Genomic DNA, 18,835 nt, shown 5'->3' with positions numbered 1-18,835 from the left:
TTAAATTTTTAAGTAAGATAAAATATAAAATGAGTGCTATGCTAAACTTTAAACCTAGTGGAATTGTCAGTAATGCTGCCTTCCTTCTCTTTGTCTTCTACAGACAGTGCACAGCAGAACAATGATAATTTGCCCTCCCTGCCCCCATTTCCTTAAAATAATTTCAGTGTGTAGCATAATTTCGTTAGACTGCACAAAAAGGTCAAGCATTAATCAAGGTAAAATAATCCAGCAGTGATGTGATTTCCGAGCACAGAATTTAAACTGGCAGATCAATCTTCCTTTATAAATGGAATACACTAAGTTAATCTTTAGACAAGTGAAGATTATGTGAGCTGACTTACAAAATCATAAATGAGAATTAAAAAAAAAACTTTTAAATTCATGCTTGACATTGGTTGCTGTGTTTTTGCAAGTTAGCCTAATGCAAGTTAAAGTGTGAATGGGTCATATGTGATACAAGAAAATAAACTATACACTCTTATATTGTATATACTACCCAAATAAATTATTCTACATATGTAAATCACACCATGATAACTAAGCAGAAATTAGGACCCTCATTTTATATATTAAATATCTAAGTCATAATCATAATCATATATTAATATATTTTACAAATATCTGAGCTTTTAGAGGGTAATTCACATAAGGGTGAAGAGTTTAGAGAAGGCAGAAGAAGTGAACAATCTAGGACAACATAGCTGAACTGGAAAGTGAGCTGTATTGCAGAATCTTTCCAAATCAGCTATGTTGTCCTAGATTGTTCACTTCTCCTGCCTTCTCCAAACTTTTCACACTTTTGTGAATAACCCTGTATGTTTCATTCAGCTAATTACATTCCAGGTGCATAAAAAAGGGTCTTCAAATTCTTACACTAGGTTTTCTTCAGAAAGCAGTCTGAAACACCCCTGTTTAGTCAGGGTTCTCCAGTCAGCAGTAATTGAGAGCTTTTTAAGCCTAAAGCTGGCCATACACTATGGGGTCTATTCACAAAGCAGCCGAATGATCTAGGCGTAGCTTCAGCCGATCCTTCGGCTAGCTTCGGCCCCAGGACCATACAGCTCCCGAACGTGGCCGAGCGGCTCAGTTGAGCTATTGGCTATTGCAAATTGAAATAGCCAATAGGAATCTAGCAATGCATTCCTATGGCCAAAAATTATTACTATTTTTTTCTATTCTTTTCCTGAAGCCGAACAGCGTTCGGCTCACTTCGCTTTAGTTCGGTCATTCACTCGGCTGCCTACAGAGGCTTAGTGAATAGACCCCTATGTAAATTGCGGCCGGTTCTTCATAAACATCTGGAATGTGCACAGTAGATGCCTCTGTTGGAACCCTTCCAGTCGGCATTCCTTGATCAGATGATCGAAGAAGCCGGTTGAAAAATCTTTGAACAAATGGTGCTTGGAGTTAATCAGCTGCAAACACTATTCAAACACTATTCATGTTTTCTGACAGCAGCTAGCGGCAATTGTCAGCATACATAGGAAACAGTGGGTGATTCATCAATTAACGCTCATAAGCGCTGATGGAGGAATCTGTTCTATTTTTTTCGTTCAACAAAACATTTTGGCCAGTGTATGGTCAGCTTGACTTTGTGTGGGGGGTGACTGTTAAACCTCTTCATATAAGCCGCTGCTTCAACAGAGAGAACAATGGTCCTTCTCTACAACATGCTGGCAGAGGACAGTACTTTCTATAGAAAATGAATTGTAAGACTTTTTACACCTTTGATTTTGAGTCACCTGGAATGTATTTAGCTGTTTTAACTAAAAGTTTAAGTGAGCTTTAAATCTTGGAGAAGAACAATAATACTGATCAAACCTGATGTAATGTGCCAACTGTACAATAAATTAGATGAGCCTTCTGGCTTACAGTTTACTTTCATCTAGACTGTAACTGTATGATCGTTATTAGTTTTTGAAAGAAATATTAATGGTTGAAATAAAAACTCATCAAATTGCACTTACCTGATATCATTTGTTTTATCAGAAATATCTATTAGTTATCATATTACAATACATCTGTGATAGATTACCAATGTAATCATGCCCATATCTTAATAAATATTATTTCTAATTCTCTTTAAAAAAATGTTTTAACCCTTTCTAGCCGTATTCATGAAAAAATAAAATTAGATTTTCATAAATGCCAACAGAAATAGTTATAACTGGGGGGAAAAAAGCAGGAGAAAAAAATTGTCTTATAACACATTCAATTCCCATGGCCCATATTTCCTAAATAGCCTGCAGGCATTAAAATTCCTTAAAGATATGTATGAAAAAGTTAGCAAAGCAGTAAAAGTTAACTTTGTATGAAGTTGAAATTTAAAAGGAGGATGATTTTACTTCTATTTTTAATTTATGCAAAAAGGAGAAGTAGAAGGAGAGTGTTCTATAAAATCTCTGGCATACTGACATTAAAAGCAATGTTTTAAATTATTATTTACACAGAATGCTATAATTTTAGTGTAAGGCTTAAAGTGAGACCCTTCTTTACCATGAGAAAAATATACTCAACCTTTGATGGAGCCAAATGCAACTTATTAGTACATGGTAGGTTTCAAATAATTTAAATATATTTCAAATATTTAATTCTGTCCTTTCCAAATTATAATGGTTAAAGAAAGGTCAGTGTATATTCCCCATATTTAACATGATTGCAAAATGGCTTCACCATCGGTATAATAGCTTAATACATAGTAAATCTTCAATAATGTATGAAAGTGAGTTAAGCATTTTTTTTAAGCATGTACCATTCCTGATCAAAAATATTTAAGATACAGTGCACCTTTTAGCATGGGAATGAAGATCTTGCAAGCCAAAGTCATGATCATGAAATATACAGTTAACAGTTATGAACATCGTCAAACAAAAATGAACAGCAAAGATTATTAATAGGGTGAAAGAAGTCAGCTTTTACTAAGGGAAAGATTACGTAAAATTAAATATAGAGAAAGAATTAGAGGAAGGGAAATCATGGAGGACAGGCAGAGTTAGAGTGGGATTGTACAGAGGAAAATATAAGGTTAAAAGGGATACAGGTTAAGGAGTCAACTGTAGGCCTGGCACAGCATGCTTGATACTGGAAAAAACAAAGTGAGGAAATGCTTGAAAAAAAGACTGAAGCAGAGTTTGAAGGGATTTCTCATACAGCATAACACCTGCACTATGTTTGATGAGGGCTGGTTTATATCTATTATGCTCAATTTACATGACTGGCATAGACATTTTCAGATAATGGCACCTATAAGTAGCTTAAATATATTGCTCACACTCTAAACTGAAAACTGGTATGTTTGATGAACTGATAAACCCAGTACTTTAAAATATAATTGAATCTGTATGTGAAAGATTTTGGGTAACTTTTAAAGTGCAGCTTCATGTCAGAATGTTATTTTATAAGTGAAATTATAGGTACTGTGCAACTGAATACCTATATTATAAGGTACTGATATGCATGATCAGTAGCTCAGTCAAGAGAACATTTAGGCTGGGTTCACACCTAGGCGTATCGAATATGCGCGTTGTCACCGCGATTTCCGAGGGCTAACTGGCTGTATCCCAATGGATACGCGTGGCAAATACGCCCCAAAGAAGCTCCTGTACTTCTTTGGGCATAGGGTGTTTTGCAGCGCGTTCCTACCCGCTGTAAAACGCCTAGGTGGGAACCATGCCCATAGGCAATCATTGGTTTTCACATGTTGAGCGTTTTACAGAGCGTAGGAACGCGCTGTAGAACGCCCAGGTGTGAACCAGGCCTTATACTGATAATGTATACTGTGTCTATGTACCGTAATATAGCAAAACAAACAAGACTGGAACATAAGGGACAATGGAGCCTGTAGAAGGGGGTAATATGGGTGCAACACAGGTTATTAATACTGATTACAAATGTATGATTGTCAGAGCAACATAAAACGAGAATCAAGAATTATGTTTAAAATGTTTACAGTGAAATGCACTGTTAAATGCACGAGCCATTGTGGTTTATTTACGAAAGGCAAATACGCTGTTCACTTTGCAAGGGAATTTGCACTGAGCAGGGGAAATTTGCCCTTAGTATAGTGAATGAGGGGTACCTCTTCTGACTTCCATCACCCAATCATGGTCAAGAAAAAAATGCTGTTGTTTTTCCTTGCACATGACTGGAGATTCTTTACAAAGTGAAGTTTCATCAAATTCACTGTGAACATTTCCTTTCCAAAGTGTAAATTTACTTCCCAATGTGAACATGCCCCACTTCTGCAGCAAATCAAACCCTATCAATAGCATACTACTATAACATTTCAAAAAAGCATATATTTAGTTGATACAGGCACATTGACCCTTTGGGTGCAACGACATTACTGTATGCAGTAAGTGTGGCTCAAGTGTATTTAGGTTCTATCAGTTTCTGGACACCACTGTTGTTTGTACTTTGTCGATGAATTAGGCTCCAGCATTAGATTTTTAAAATCTTTTTTTTAATTCAAAGGCTATTATTTCTACTACTACTAATATAATACGCAATTATTCATCATAGCCTACTGTTTAAAGCATTATTCCTTATTTTTTACCTCTAAAGTGGATCCCTAACTCTGTACTAGATCTTCTAGCAGTAGAGTTAGGTGTCAAACCTGCAAACACAATTTCTACTTTACATTGTCTACCTAATAATGCATCTCCTGCCCTTCAGGGAACTAAAGAACTATGCCTGTGAAGGAGTAGCAATGCCATTAATGGCATTGTTCCTTCTCAGCACTGAAAGCACACTTTTCGAATAAAAGGCATCAACTGTAAAATAACAATGTGTGGGCAAGAGTAATGTATATGCCTGTAGCTCCTGTCAGGTGCTGAATGATATATATGAGTGATGTGTCTATATATGTGTGTGTATGAGTGTGTTTGTGTGTTGGGAGCGAATGGGTGATGTATGTAAATGTGCATGAGGGGAATTCACAGTTCGGTACTCATTTTCCTCACAACTGACATCAACAGGGGTTTTTACTAGAGGCAGGTACCTCATTGGAATAAGACGTCTGTTGTGTGAATACAGCGTCTAGAACATGCAAAGTATAAAAAGGTCTGTTGCTATTCAAATATGTTTCCTAAAACAAATACCCATATATCACCTGTTGTGTGGTATCACATTTTTGTTAATTGAGCACTTGAAATAAAATAACTAAACTATTATTTATGCCCAAGATCAATTTTGGTCATAAATATTTAAATGCATAAAATGGACTAAACACAAATAAAGTTTACTAGATATAAACTAAAAACTGTCATTTAGGCATCATGAAAAGAAAATATTTTCAGGTGCACCCACCACAACCAATACCTGATTAGCTGATATTTCTAAAATGTTATACAAATTTCATCTCATTTTAGTTTCATGATGTGTTTACCACTTTCATGCCACATGCAAAACAATTTTAAATGAATATAAAAATAACTTGGCGATATTTTTCACTGATTCATATTTGAAGCCAACTGTGAGCTGGGAACATGGCCAGGTTGTTCATCTCAAGTATGCTTTTAGCAGAATTAGGGTAACATCCTGATATGTAAAACTGCTGAATATATGTGGCATGTAAACCTAATTCAAATAAGATTTTAAACAATGTTTAAATTATAAATTGACCATTGATTTGCTTTGTTTTATTTTGGGTCAGATTTACACTGCTACACAGTGTAAAACTGACTCATACTGAGTTGCTGTACATGTACCATTCCAAATATTTGCCATTCCAAATAAATGACAGAACGCTACATTGAACATATACCGTGTGTCCATGTGCAACACATATTGATGAACACAGCCTAAAAGTCAAAATCTTTCAGATCTGGTTATATGCATAAATGGCTAGGTCTCAGTGAAATCGCAGACTATACAAACCTGATGTCAGCAAATATATGCTATATTCCTATCTATTATGTAGAAATGTACTATGTTTACCAAATAGAAACTATCAGAATATGCTAGCCAAGTACATGAATGGTGGAAGATTACATTGAGGAAAAGAGTTTGTAACATGGCTCCGAAACCCAGTTATTAGTATTTTATTATCCAAGCATTTATTATCCAAGAACCCCACAAAATAACAAAATTAACCAATATTTGCTATACTTAAATTGTACTCCACACCCCCAAAATTTATGTGGAGCCTTAGGAGTTATAGGGAAGCAACAGTATAGTGCTCCAACTTATGGAGACAATTTAGATAAGAGATTCCATACCTGTATGTAAAATATGGACATAGAAGATAGTAGAGTAAAATGCTGAGAAGCATACATGTTAAAGCAAGATTATATACAAGGTGAAATATATGAGAAATATATTTTGTCATACAGTATGTGTGTGGGCATTCCTTCTGCTAAATGGGCTATTACTACACATGATGGGCATACATTAAAGGGAACAGAGTTTTTTATATATATTTTTTTCCCCTCTTTGTTATTGTCTAGACTTAAAAAATAAGATTAAAAAAAGGGTTTTGTCAGGTAACAATTAGATACTGCATTTTTTATATTTGACATTTTCCCTTTTGAGTCAGTAGGTGGTGTTTTACAATGAGCTTTGAGTCCTTAGCACCTTTCTTGTAAAAAAAACTCAGTAGTTAAAGCTGCAATTTAAACACACAAGTGAATGAGTCATAATAGTGACTCATCCCTTATCAGACAGCTTGGAATGAGGTTTTAATCAGACAAAGCAAGCCCAGAGGCAGGCTGCTACTGCTGGGCTGTCAATTTGAATAACCCAGAGTGCTGTGAGAATTCTTTGCCATATATTATATGTTTATTTGTAAAACACAGGTTGTATACACATAGTAAAATTAGATATAAAATATAGTTTTAACAATGTATAAACTTTTAAAAAAAGAACTGCACAAAACAGACCCCAAACCATTATTGTTTCACTTTAAAGAGAGCTTAATAATTAGACAATTGTCAATGCTAGACAAACAGTGGTTTTCAATACTTTGTCCTGGAACTGAAGAACCTAACTGCCTAGTATTCTGTGATAACATTTGGAACCACAGTTTGCAAATCTCCAGCTTATAAATTGGATTAATTATACTAGAAATGTTATAAACATCAAAAGATCCAAAGACTAGCACTCATAATATTTGTATTAGATGATTTTCAGAAGAGACTGATTTCACATTATCTACATTTCCTTTGTAAACCCCCCCCCCCCCAAAAAAAAAACTGTCGAGTGTCATTAACCCTGAGAATTTTAGCTACCTCTGCCACTTAAATTATAGTGGCTAATGATGATTATATCAGTTCACCCTAGCTAGAGCCAGATTCACAGCGGACATATGCAAATTCTTACTATTTGCTACATAAAAACATGTTCCAGGCCTACCCATCTGAAGTGAACTGGTAAAGGGGTACTTGAGACTTTGCAAGTAACGGTTCCCTACCCTCACTCTCAAACCTCTGGTCACAGTGTGAATAGACCACAGTTACATTTTCAGGACAAGATTCTTTTTTTTTAACTCACTCTCTTGCAGTGAGAAAATCAAAAGGAATTCCCTGTTTAAATAGTTACAGTGCATTAAGAGTGAGAGCCTCCTGTACAATCCTTTACTATATCAATTAACAAACAGGAATTTCAATTTTGTTCACTGTTCCTGTTTATTGACCCTTTCAAAGATTGAAGACTGAGATGACAGTAACAGATTCTCACATCAGAACTGCCACGCACTCATTTACTCAGGAAACCCCTATTGGTTTTTTTTTTCACTCTTTGACTAGAGGACTAAGGGCAGTAGAAATGTCATCCCATAATTCCTATGATATTATTTTAGGAAGGTAAAGGCTAATACAAAGACAGGAACCCAAGTTTTTGCAGATGCTGTAGCGAACTGGTGACCAATTTACGAGTTCATATGGCAGATATAGGATATAAAGTATTACCAACAAAAACTGTAGCATAATTATCTCAACAATATTTGTGGTGAAAATGCTTCATATATGATTAAAAATAGATCTTCATTAGGTTGTCCAATAGATTAAGATTTGTGTGTTTTTAGTTTTACTCATTTTTTTCTTAAAAAAAATAAATCTATAATTTGTTTGTGTTATTATTAATATACAGCTGCCCATTAAGTAATGTATGGGTACTCAGTTCAAAGTTCCAAACATCACCTAAGCAATTAGTAAAATAAACCAGATGTAGGTACACATCGTATCAGTTTAGTAAAGTGTAAGCAAGTTTTACAGGGATTTGAATCTATTCTAAACATTATATGGTATTCATTATGAACAGATGAATTTGAACATCTAACCCACATTTGCGTTATAGCTGTATGATCCCTTCCAAAGCATAAGGAAATTGGTTAGGAATTGAAGGAAAAAAAAGAAGGTTTTAAAGCTTTTAGGCTCTAATATCTGCAGGCTAAAAGGAATGATTGGTCCATACCCATAAATTCAATTCCAAGATGCTCTGCCAATGCAGAAAGTTGACAAAAAGAAAGAAAAGGGAAAAAGTTTCAGAAAAGAGCAATACACTGTACTCCAAAACAAATCATACATGAATACCGTGTCTACTCTATGTCTGCACATTGAAACAAGACATGTGATGCATGGTAAATGGTCAATTTAAGTGTCCATGTCTAATTTTAAAGTGTAAACACAGATATTTTATATCAATATGAACAGAGGAAGAAATCTGAATGCATACATATAAATATTTTCGCTTTCTTAAATATGCAGTATTGCTTGACAAAATATTTAAAATGATTTTAAGCTATCAAAATGTATGACTAGTATAATTACAGTGATTTATATATTTGCTACTATTCAATATCATTATATATAGCACTATAGTGTTGGTTAACTTTAATACCTATTCTTTAATACCTATTACTGTTTATAATTGCACTATACATCATTAATGCAACACACTACATTATTACACATAAGACTATCAGCTTTAATATGCAAAAATAAACCTATCCTATCTATAATAACTATGAATTAAAATGTAAAAAACACCATATGGTATTACAAAGGCATAAGTATTATAACCATAACAATAAATATAAGATGTTTAGTAATTATAGCTAAAATCCAATTGAAGATGACTGAGATATATAAACATGTACTGCAACTAATAAAATTGAAGCCAAATGAAACAACAACAAATAAAAAAGTATATTAAATAACTGATGACTTAGAACTGTTGGACCTCAATCAGTAACACTTCAAAGGGATATAGTGATTCAAATAGCATCCATCCAGATTTCTTCCAAAGACAGCCATTAATAAGAGGTTACACTGACATTGCTAATTAGACATTAGTTGCACAAAAGCTTGGTTAGTGGCATGCCCATGCATACATATTATTGCATTTATTCAATTTTAGGCAGGAAGTTTAGCCTGTTGTTTAATTTTCATTAGGCGTTATTATGCAGTTTCCATCTGAATATAATCAATCTGAGATTGATCTACATAAGTAGTGTGATTTGGCTGTGTGGCTTAACAAGATAACATGCTGAGAGAACATGCATTGTTTCTTAAAAATTTACTCTAGGGAACATTTAATTATTCTCTATTACACTTTTATTTTTTGATCAGGGCACAGAACTTAGCTAAGCATTTGCTTATAACACAGTGAGAAGAAACAAATGTCTGAAGTGCCTCTAGTAAACAAAATAATTTTCCTCATTTTCAAAACTGGTTCAATCTGATTGGGCAATACAAACATTGTTTTCCTCCAAAAAGATTTTTAGAGCTATATTTACCCTAATTGTTAAGATTAATTATATTGTCACTGCAATTTATTAAGGCAAAGGGATTCTACATTTATTTAACATATTATCGCAAATCTGAATATGAATTTATTGTTGTTGCTCTATATGAAGATTAAATAATTAAGAATTGTGCAGTTATATCTAATTTGAAAGTGAGTTAAGCAGCTCTCTCTTTATAAGGGGCATTACATTGTGAGAAAATCTTTGCATGCCTCATCAGTTAGTAAATTAACTGTTGACGTTTATTTAGTAAATGTCACTGTATCTGAAATCTAAAATAAATACCCAGGGAAATGTTAACCTTACATAACAGTGTATATGTTGCTGTTATGAGAATGAATTCATTACTTTAGCATTATTTAAATCTATTATTTATTTTATTCATCACATGAGAAGGATCTAGGTGAACTCTAAACTATGTTAGTCTTATTGATTTTGTGCCTGGGTTACAAAGCTGAACACCAAGGACCAGATGGTGACATATAATTACTTAAGAACATAACTACTAACAAAACTAGACTTAATGATTTGCAAACGGCATAAAGATTCTAATTAGAATTTTCAATTAAGATTTAGGCTTCTAAATATGCTGAGATTGTAAAGTTTTTTCCCCTTAAATCAGAACTCCATGATTTGTTTTTTAAATGCCACAAGTCAAATTAGGTTTCTCTAAAGATGACTATCCTAGGTGTGGATTGATGCTGCTTACTGTAAAAATTATGGCTACACTGATGTTGAGTACCACACACATCACTCTTCTTCCAGCAGTACAACTGAGAATTCCAGGTCTCTTGTACAGTGAAGGGATTGTGTCGTTTACTCTCCTTTTTCTCTTCCTTTGTCCATTCACAAAACATCTTATATTCTGTTCACAGATTACAAGGCATTCTGTGAATGGGTAAAGGGAGATCCAGAACACCTTGTATTCTGGAAACATAATAAAAGGCATTTTGTGAATAGATAAAGAGGATAAGGTGTGATTAAAGGGAGAGTAAACAACATGATAATTTCAATCTACAAGAGCCAAAACTCTTACAGGGCTATTCACTAAAGGCTGAAGCGTTTGGAGAAGTGAACAATCTAGGACAACATAGCTGAACTGGAAAGTGAGCTGAATTGGATAATTTTTCCAAATAAGCTATTTTGTCCTAGATTGTTCACTTCTCCTGCCTTCTCCAAACTCTTCACCCTTTTGTGAATAACCCTGTTAGTTGCAGCACCAGAAGAAGGGTGCTGTTTGTAGTATAGGGAAAAAATAAAGCTTCAATTTTTAAGCTGCATCGATTCGCACCTAGAATAGACATCAGTGAGGTACCATATTTGACTTGTGCTGGGTAAAAGAAGAAAAAAAAACTGGAGTTTTGCTTTGAAGTCAAACAGCTTTATTTTTTTGTGTTTATAAAAACTTTAAACAGAATGCTTTTAATTTAAAATGCTTTAGGAATTACAGGGTGCTATGTACTGTGTATCTGAATGGTTAAAAGGGTAAATATTAAGATTGTTTTTTGCATCGGTAAAGTTGTAAGTGATGAACTTATTGAATTTGATCACATTAACTAATTTTTCTTTACAGTGACTCTATTGCTAGGTGAAAAAATGTTTAAAAAAAAAGGTATAATACTTACCTGTCTCCCAACCTGTGCCACTGTTGTTTGCTCTATTGCAGAACCACCGTGGCTTAAGAATAATAAGCATCTAACAATTCCGAGTGTGTTTGATGCCAGGCCCTCCTTTAAATTCTGTGGTTCCATCTGCCAGCCTCTGTCACAACAGCACACAGTAATGAGGATGGAACCACAGTGCTCAGTAGGAGACCATGCATTTGACACACCTGAAAAAGTATTTGATGCAGAAAAAATTTCATCCCAACTTAGCTCCTTAAAAGAGTGAAAATCAGCAACGTGACAGGTAAGTAGTAACCTTTTTCTTTTCACCTAGCGACAGAATCACTTATCAATATTAGATTATGCAGATATGAAAATACATGTCCTTTTCCTGGTGTGTTAGCTTTGTGAATTGAGCCTATTGCCTGCATAAGACAGGAATTGTCAGGGTTTTATTATTGAGCAAAAACAAGAGAAAAAGGAGTGTAAGAAAATGCACACAAGCTGTGCATTTTTCTTTGCTGTTAACCATGCTGCATGCAGAAGTGCAAAAATCAAGCACTAGACTCTGCCTACAATTAAATGTTAAAATATTAGAATAAGTAAATCCTCCTCGTATCTAGTCACATCAAGCTTTAACATGATATAGTAGGTGTCATGGTCTGGTACAAATTATAAGAATGAGTGTGCTAGAGATAGTTTTTTTCAGATGTGCCAGCATCTCACAGAGAAAGAAGCCAAGAGGTGATGTTAGTACATCTTCATCACCTGGGGCAGTGCTGCATAAAACAAGGGTACATCTGAAGTAGTGCTGTTGTCTTAAAGGACAATCATTGTTGGTAGTGACGTATCTCCAGGTGACTGTGAATCTCCTCAAAACGAATTAGCTGGATCTTAAAGTAATTATGTATTTGTGATTAGTTTGGAAGTCATGATGTATGTACAAACAGAGCTTAAATTGGGAATTATTTGCATGTGCTTTGGAAGCTGCAATATATTTAGGAACACTGCTGAAAGTAGTACAGTAGAAGTTCTTTAGGAAGATTTGCCTACAAATGCAGTTAACACGGTGTGATAAGATGAGGAAGGAACTGTTAGTTGAGGGAATTTAGAAATTGTAGGTATTAATTTGATTATTATTTAACTGCAACTAAGTATATAGTTTTAATAAAATAAATAATAGTTGAATTTTAATTGTTTTTCTTAATTTAAAATTTAGCTATGTATAATAAAAAAAAACAAAAAACAATAAGTTAGTATTTCTACACGTGGAAACCTGCATCTCATGGTTTTCTTACCTTTTTTTAAGGCTACAATCTCTTATAATATTCTGTGCTAACATTACATGCATGCCCATCCACACTTGTGCATCAAAAGGATATCAAGGTAACAATAATAATAATATCTATTATTATTATTTTTGTCATGCTACAGGCAGAGCAAACAGTATTGAGCCTAGTAGAGAATAACAAATCAAGTACTAGATGAGTTCTGAAGAGAAATTCAGCAACGAGAAAGCAGCACCGATTGAGCATGCTCCTATTCAGGCAGAGACAGAAAGGAAGTGGACGTACTGTAGAAGCTGGCCATTACGTAGTTTTGGCAGCGATCACCAGTAAATTCATTTGGGCACCTGAGAGGAAAGACAAAAAGGGTAGAGAAAACAGAGAAAAGAAAAGAATTGAATATATGCCAGAAAGGAGATCCTTCAAGTGTAAACTGATTGTTCTTGGAATGCCACCATCAAAGATTGTGTCTCAGTTTTTGTACTGGCATGACTTGATAATCATGTTTTTCACTTACTTTTGAGATATGTATTTGACAATTGTTTATAACACAAACATGGAGTGATAATTATATTAAACAATGATTGATTGGTTGAAATTATTTGATTGAATCGTTGGTTAAACAGGTCATGGGAGGTACAAAAAAGGAAATCATCTCTGTTCAGTGACATCACGAAGTATAAGAGCTAATCATTTTTTTTATTTGTTGCTGCATTTGGGGGATAAAAAGTCAAATATCAGAGTACTGGGACATACTTTCTGCTCTTATGACTCTCAGAGGATCAGTCGCAGTACATCGTGCTCCCATGAATCCTGGTTTGCACCTAAAGGGTAAAGATGTGATGAGCAAAATAAAATAAAAAAAAATAAAAGGTATCCACCTGAACTTGTATTCCTGTAGGACATATGAGAGAAGCATTCATTTTGTCAACATATAATAGCAATTTAAAATCAAGCTTAAAAACAGTTCATGAAGATCATATATGATATACAGTCACACATCTGGTATCTTTACTGTGACAGGAGTCATATAAACATTATGCTTTGTACCAGCAGTGTATATGATACATATAGGTTTGTTCCAAGCAGCCACAATGCTTATTGTCCTTGATTTACTAACGGAGAAGAATGTTCACTTAGCCAAGCAAAGATGTGTACACTTCAATTATCCAATTATCTGCAAATTAAGTCCCTATGTTTTAATTCTTTGGCACATGGCTGGGTATTTGAAGTGCATGCTATTCCACTCAGCTAAGTAAAAAAGATACACCTTTAGGAAATCAACCGTATAGGGCCACAAACATTGTATTGAAAGAGGTTTTACAATTCAGTGCAAAATGTCTGCAAAATGATTTACTAAAGGCAAAAAGGCAGTTCACTTTGCAAGGGAATTTTCCTTAGCTTCGTAAATGAGGTGAAGCTGTGCTGACTTCCATCATGTGCAAGCAAAAATACAGGTTTTTTTAAATTTCCCTGCACATGATCGGGTATTCTTTCCAAAATTAAATTCTATACATTGAGTAAACTAAGGGAAAATTCCATTGCACAGTGGAAATTCCCTTGAAAAGTGAACAATTTCTTTGCCTTTAGAAAATCAAGCCCATTCCATCAAAATTCAAACCAACAGGGTACTATAGCCAATAAAATGGAGCTAGGTATGTATGGATGCTAAATATCACCCAGACAAAAACTAAACTGCCCCAGTTAATTGCATTCTAAACTGTTTGTATAGAAAATGGCGTAAAAACCCAACCAATTTTTTTTGTCATTTTGGACAGAATAGGGAAAGTTTGAAACCCATGTGGGGTTTATGTTTTGTTCCCCACTAGATAAATTTCCCTTCACTTTCTGTTCTGCTGACACAACAATAATCCTGGAAACAGTGGTCACCAGCACAAACAGAGAGAGAGCAAATCTATCAAAAAGGGACACAGACAGCAATGAAAACCTAACAGGGGTTTTAATCCTTACCTACTCTATCCAAAACTTTAAGTATACTCTAAATGTCATGGTCAAATAAAATCCCAGCAAAGTAAATAATTTTATATTTGGGTGACCATTTCAGCAGTTGTTATTCAGGTTACATAGTTACATAGTATTTGAAGTTGAATAAAGACACAGGTCCATCAAGTTCAACCTTTGTGTGTCTATGTGTGATTGTGCATGTGTATATGTGCACACGAGTCCCTGTGTGTCCTTGTATTTAAGTGTACCTATACCCCTGTATGTTGCGGTCTCTGAGGTTTAGTTCTGTGACGGCAGTTGCCACTTAAGCTATTATCTTTAAACTTTGTAATGAATATGACAATGAGATAAAACAAATAAAATGAAGGTTTCAGGCTTTTCTTCCCTCTAAGGAAATTATATTTATAAATATGACTAAAGTAGTGTGCTACTGGAACACATTGATTGAATGTTATTATCACTTGCATGAACACTTTTACAGAGTGTTGTAGGTAAAATTCAGAAGACACCACTCCTAAAACTGCAAACACAGTAAAAACTCAGTTTTTACAAGGATGCAAAAATGGCCATTCATTTGTGCTCTATTATGTGCTCCGGTAATAGCACCCATCTACACTAAAGCTAGTTCTTATTGTTGAAAATTCCACCGCTGTCATTCTCATATAAGAACTAAACATAATGTGAAAGAAAAAAAAATTCAAGTCAAGTTTATAGTTTTGGGAAGCTTCCAAAAAAAGTCTGCAGTTTTTATGTTTGTTTGCTTCTTTTTTTTCACTGTTATCCAAATGCATATTTCATTATTGAATATTCTGCAGACTAATAAACGCAAAGCTTTACCAATATAACACATTTGACTGCACTAAGCATAAAAACAGCTACATTTTTCTTGGAGATGCATATTTTACAATTCATGTATACGTATAATGGGTGGGGCTTTAAATAACAGTGTGTTTGCAATACTGTAACGTTATACAAGTGCAAGATATTATAGCTATAATGCAATAAAAGTGTTACATTATATAACAATGAATCACATATTAGTATAACAAAGTCAAATCAGTGAAAGATAAATTCCGGATTGGATGTAGCTGGTTACTACACTTTGCTCTTAGCTTTCTTGTTTGCCTCTGTCTTTCATTTACCCTGGCTTCTGGATTAGACCCACTAATACTCATCTTTGTCAGCACTCCCGTGCCCCTTCTTCTTCTGTCACAGCTGGCTCTAAAATACCCAGTGTTGACTGGTGTTGGTCACTGGAAGGAGTGGTGACATCACTAACTCTATCTCTGACAGTGCTTAAGCCTACTGACTGGATGCTAGACTCCACCACTGTCACATGAGAGGAGTTCACATTCCCCTGCATGTATTGTCTGCCTGTGATGGAGAAAGGAGCCACAGGGAAGCACTGAAAAGTGAGTATCAATGGGAAGGGTAAGTCGACTTTGTAAAGACACTGTCAAATTGTACTGAATGAGTGTTTCTCATATTTATAACAATAATAATAAAAAGGTATAGAAACCTCTCACTAAATATGAATCCTTGTAAATGCTCTAATATTGAATATTCTAATATGCAGAGTGTGTGTGTTGTATATGCACAGAGAACATTTCCAATACTCAACCTTAACACTATATACACTATCTAAAAGAGACAATTGCATACTGAACAACAAAAATACAATACTGTATACTGTAAAACAAACTTTTTAAAACTATACAAAGATAATAGCCAACGCCATGAAGTATTGTGTTTATGATATGTGTATCAAATTACCTACCCAACTCAATTGCCTCCAAGTACAACTCTTGACAACTTTTATGCTGAGGGGCAGTCCAAGCCTTTAACATTTAAACCATTATTTTTTCCATGGTATTCCTCATTATAAATAGTGAGCACAAACATTAAAAAGCTATATAATATTATGATTAGGCTGTGATGTCATTAATGATATAAAAGCCATAGTTACAATTACATACCTTCCAACTTTCTGAGAAGAGAAAAAAAGAAACCTTCCAGCACAATGTATTTAGGCAATGGGCACACCTCTGCCATTGCCTCCAGTTATGAGGACCATTAAGAATTTATGTGGCAAAAATAATTGGTTAACCCCGTATTGTTTTTACATTCACTGTAATGTTTTACCAATGGCATATTTTAGTAATCCTGCTCCAGATTGACAAACACAAGGCTTATGGCTGGATACTACCTTGAATAGCAACTCCTATGCAGGAAAAATGTCTTATAAGTGAAGGTATCTTACTTGCACATGTATTTTGTTGTGCCACTGCTTGTGATTCCTTTGATTACGTAGCATTCACCTCCGTTGACACAATACGTCTTCTCTTTTTCTGAACATTTGGATAAGTGACTTGCTGTTGCTGTAATGGAAAGAAGTAAACATTTAATGTAAACTAGTACATCCGACAATAGTAATATAATATAGTACATATAATATTACATATTCAAAAAAGATGGTCAGAAAAGATTAACTGGTGTTATGACAGATGGCAATGTGATGCTATAATATGTCCAATGTATCATACTGTGATAGGCTCTGAAGTCTACAGAGAACATGTTGTAAGATGTCACTGTAGTTGGCCACTGGATTTCCTTCTCTGGTGGAGAGCTAAAATACTACCCCCTTCCCAAACATCCTCAAACAGCCCACAGATGTGAAATAAAAAGGAAAAGAGAGCGCCTCCATCGTGTAAAACCATTTTATTATGATGATATAGAAGGAGTAAAAAACATACTCACAATGTGGTTCAAACCTCTGGCCAGCAGAAATTGTATTGCTTATGTATATAGTAGTGAGTTAAAATTTGTAGCATAAATACAATACTACCAAATATTTTTATGTGATGAAATTTGTTTAATGTTTGGATAAAAATTAAACTTTTAAAAAAAATGAAACATTCATCAACAATCCCAGTTTAAAATCATGTTTACTACAGTACTACAGTATTCCTTTTGATTTGCTTAAAGTCTTTTTGATGATGTTATTGTTTGGAGTTAGAGACATGTTCAGAGTCTCTCTAATTCTAAACAAATGTAAAAATTCAGAGTAACTTAAATTGATGTAAATTAGATTAATAGAATCCAGGCTAGTTAAACTTCCGAGATCACATGAGCTTGATCCTGACTATTTGCCTTTTTGAGAAAAGCAACTGGCAGATCAAGAGCTGATTGTTGACCATTTTCAAAGCAGCAATCATTGGAGTCACTCACTGGTGCCAGAAAGTGAGCTAAGATGCTAAGTGAGCTATGATGGACTACAGCTGCTCTCAATTGCCATGGTTGAGAACACTTTGTGGTTGTCACAAAAAACTGTGATACCCATATAACATGTGGAATTTCCTCTGCTTTGACCTGACATATGTTTATACAGTGAAACAACATTTGATAAGAAAGTAATGTTATCTTTTAGATTTTACCCTATAACAAAGCCCAAGCAAGAAAGTGGAAACCAAAACTACCCTACTCAGCTATGGGGACTCTCACATCAGAACCCTCAGTGATCAACTAGTTTTAACATGGCATGACTTGGAAAACCAATCTAAATAATGTCAGGTAAATATAAATATGCATTAAATTAAAAAAACTAATAATTTATTAGCGAATGTAGATATTTAACTATTTGTACTAAATTGTAAGTCTTGTAACTGATGTGTGCATTCTTATCTTCTTGTAAAATCTTTTTTTTTTTTAAAAGGACCAAATAAGACAAAGGATGGCTGGCCAGAAAGTTTTTTGTCATGATATAAAATAAATCAAACTATATACAGATTACTTTCTTATAACTGTATTATTTGTGCTGAAGGCAGTGGTACTAGCTCCAAACCCACAATCTGTACAAAAAGTAATCCTTAAAACCTCCCTAAACATAGTACAAATAAGCAAGTACATGTAGAGCATGTTCTTGTTTAAATTGTTAAAGAAAGTCAAATGACTTGGCATGCATTGACCGAAAGATTATGTAGCCTCTTTATTATTTAAAACATCAATTTTATTAAACTGATAAGGAGGAAGAGGTAGGCATCTTGATCTTATATGGTAAACGTGCATTAGTTGACTTTCCTTAATGATGTTACAATTTGGGAGCACAGATATGTATAATCATTTACAAGCAAATTATTGGGATTCAAGTACATGTCCATGGACAAGAGATAACACAAAAGTGGACAAGGCAGGGGTAGCTATCAAGCTGCTAGTGTGTATAATAGCAGATAATAGCA

At 34.4% G+C, this 18,835-nt stretch overlaps 1 protein-coding gene across 8 annotated transcripts in view; it reads right to left on the bottom strand.

Annotated features, from left to right (window-relative positions):
* Window positions 1-18,835, bottom strand: part of NRG1 (neuregulin 1) — an 89,622-nt gene that overhangs the window by 10,156 nt on the left and 60,631 nt on the right. For 4 of the 8 annotated variants that reach the window (XM_018576852.1, XM_018576848.1, XM_018576849.1 and 1 more), the window contains exons 3-5: window positions 16,861-16,978; window positions 13,392-13,459; window positions 8,413-8,436 (exon numbers count right to left, since the gene is read on the bottom strand). In XM_018576852.1, coding sequence (XP_018432354.1) covers window positions 8,413-8,436; window positions 13,392-13,459; window positions 16,861-16,978 — 210 coding nt within the window. Of the gene's footprint in view, window positions 1-8,412; window positions 8,437-12,923; window positions 12,983-13,391; window positions 13,460-16,860; window positions 16,979-18,835 lie in introns of those variants that run through there. The other 4 variants (XM_018576850.1, XM_018576851.1, XM_018576847.1 and 1 more) reach the window with 4 other exon arrangements.

This window comes from Nanorana parkeri, unplaced genomic scaffold, assembly GCF_000935625.1.
Source record: "Nanorana parkeri isolate BGI_ZX_2015 unplaced genomic scaffold, ASM93562v1 scaffold78, whole genome shotgun sequence".
Lineage (NCBI taxonomy): Eukaryota > Metazoa > Chordata > Amphibia > Anura > Dicroglossidae > Nanorana > Nanorana parkeri.
The sequence above is the reverse complement of the archived record's forward strand: the minus strand, read 5'-3'. Positions and strand labels throughout refer to the sequence as shown.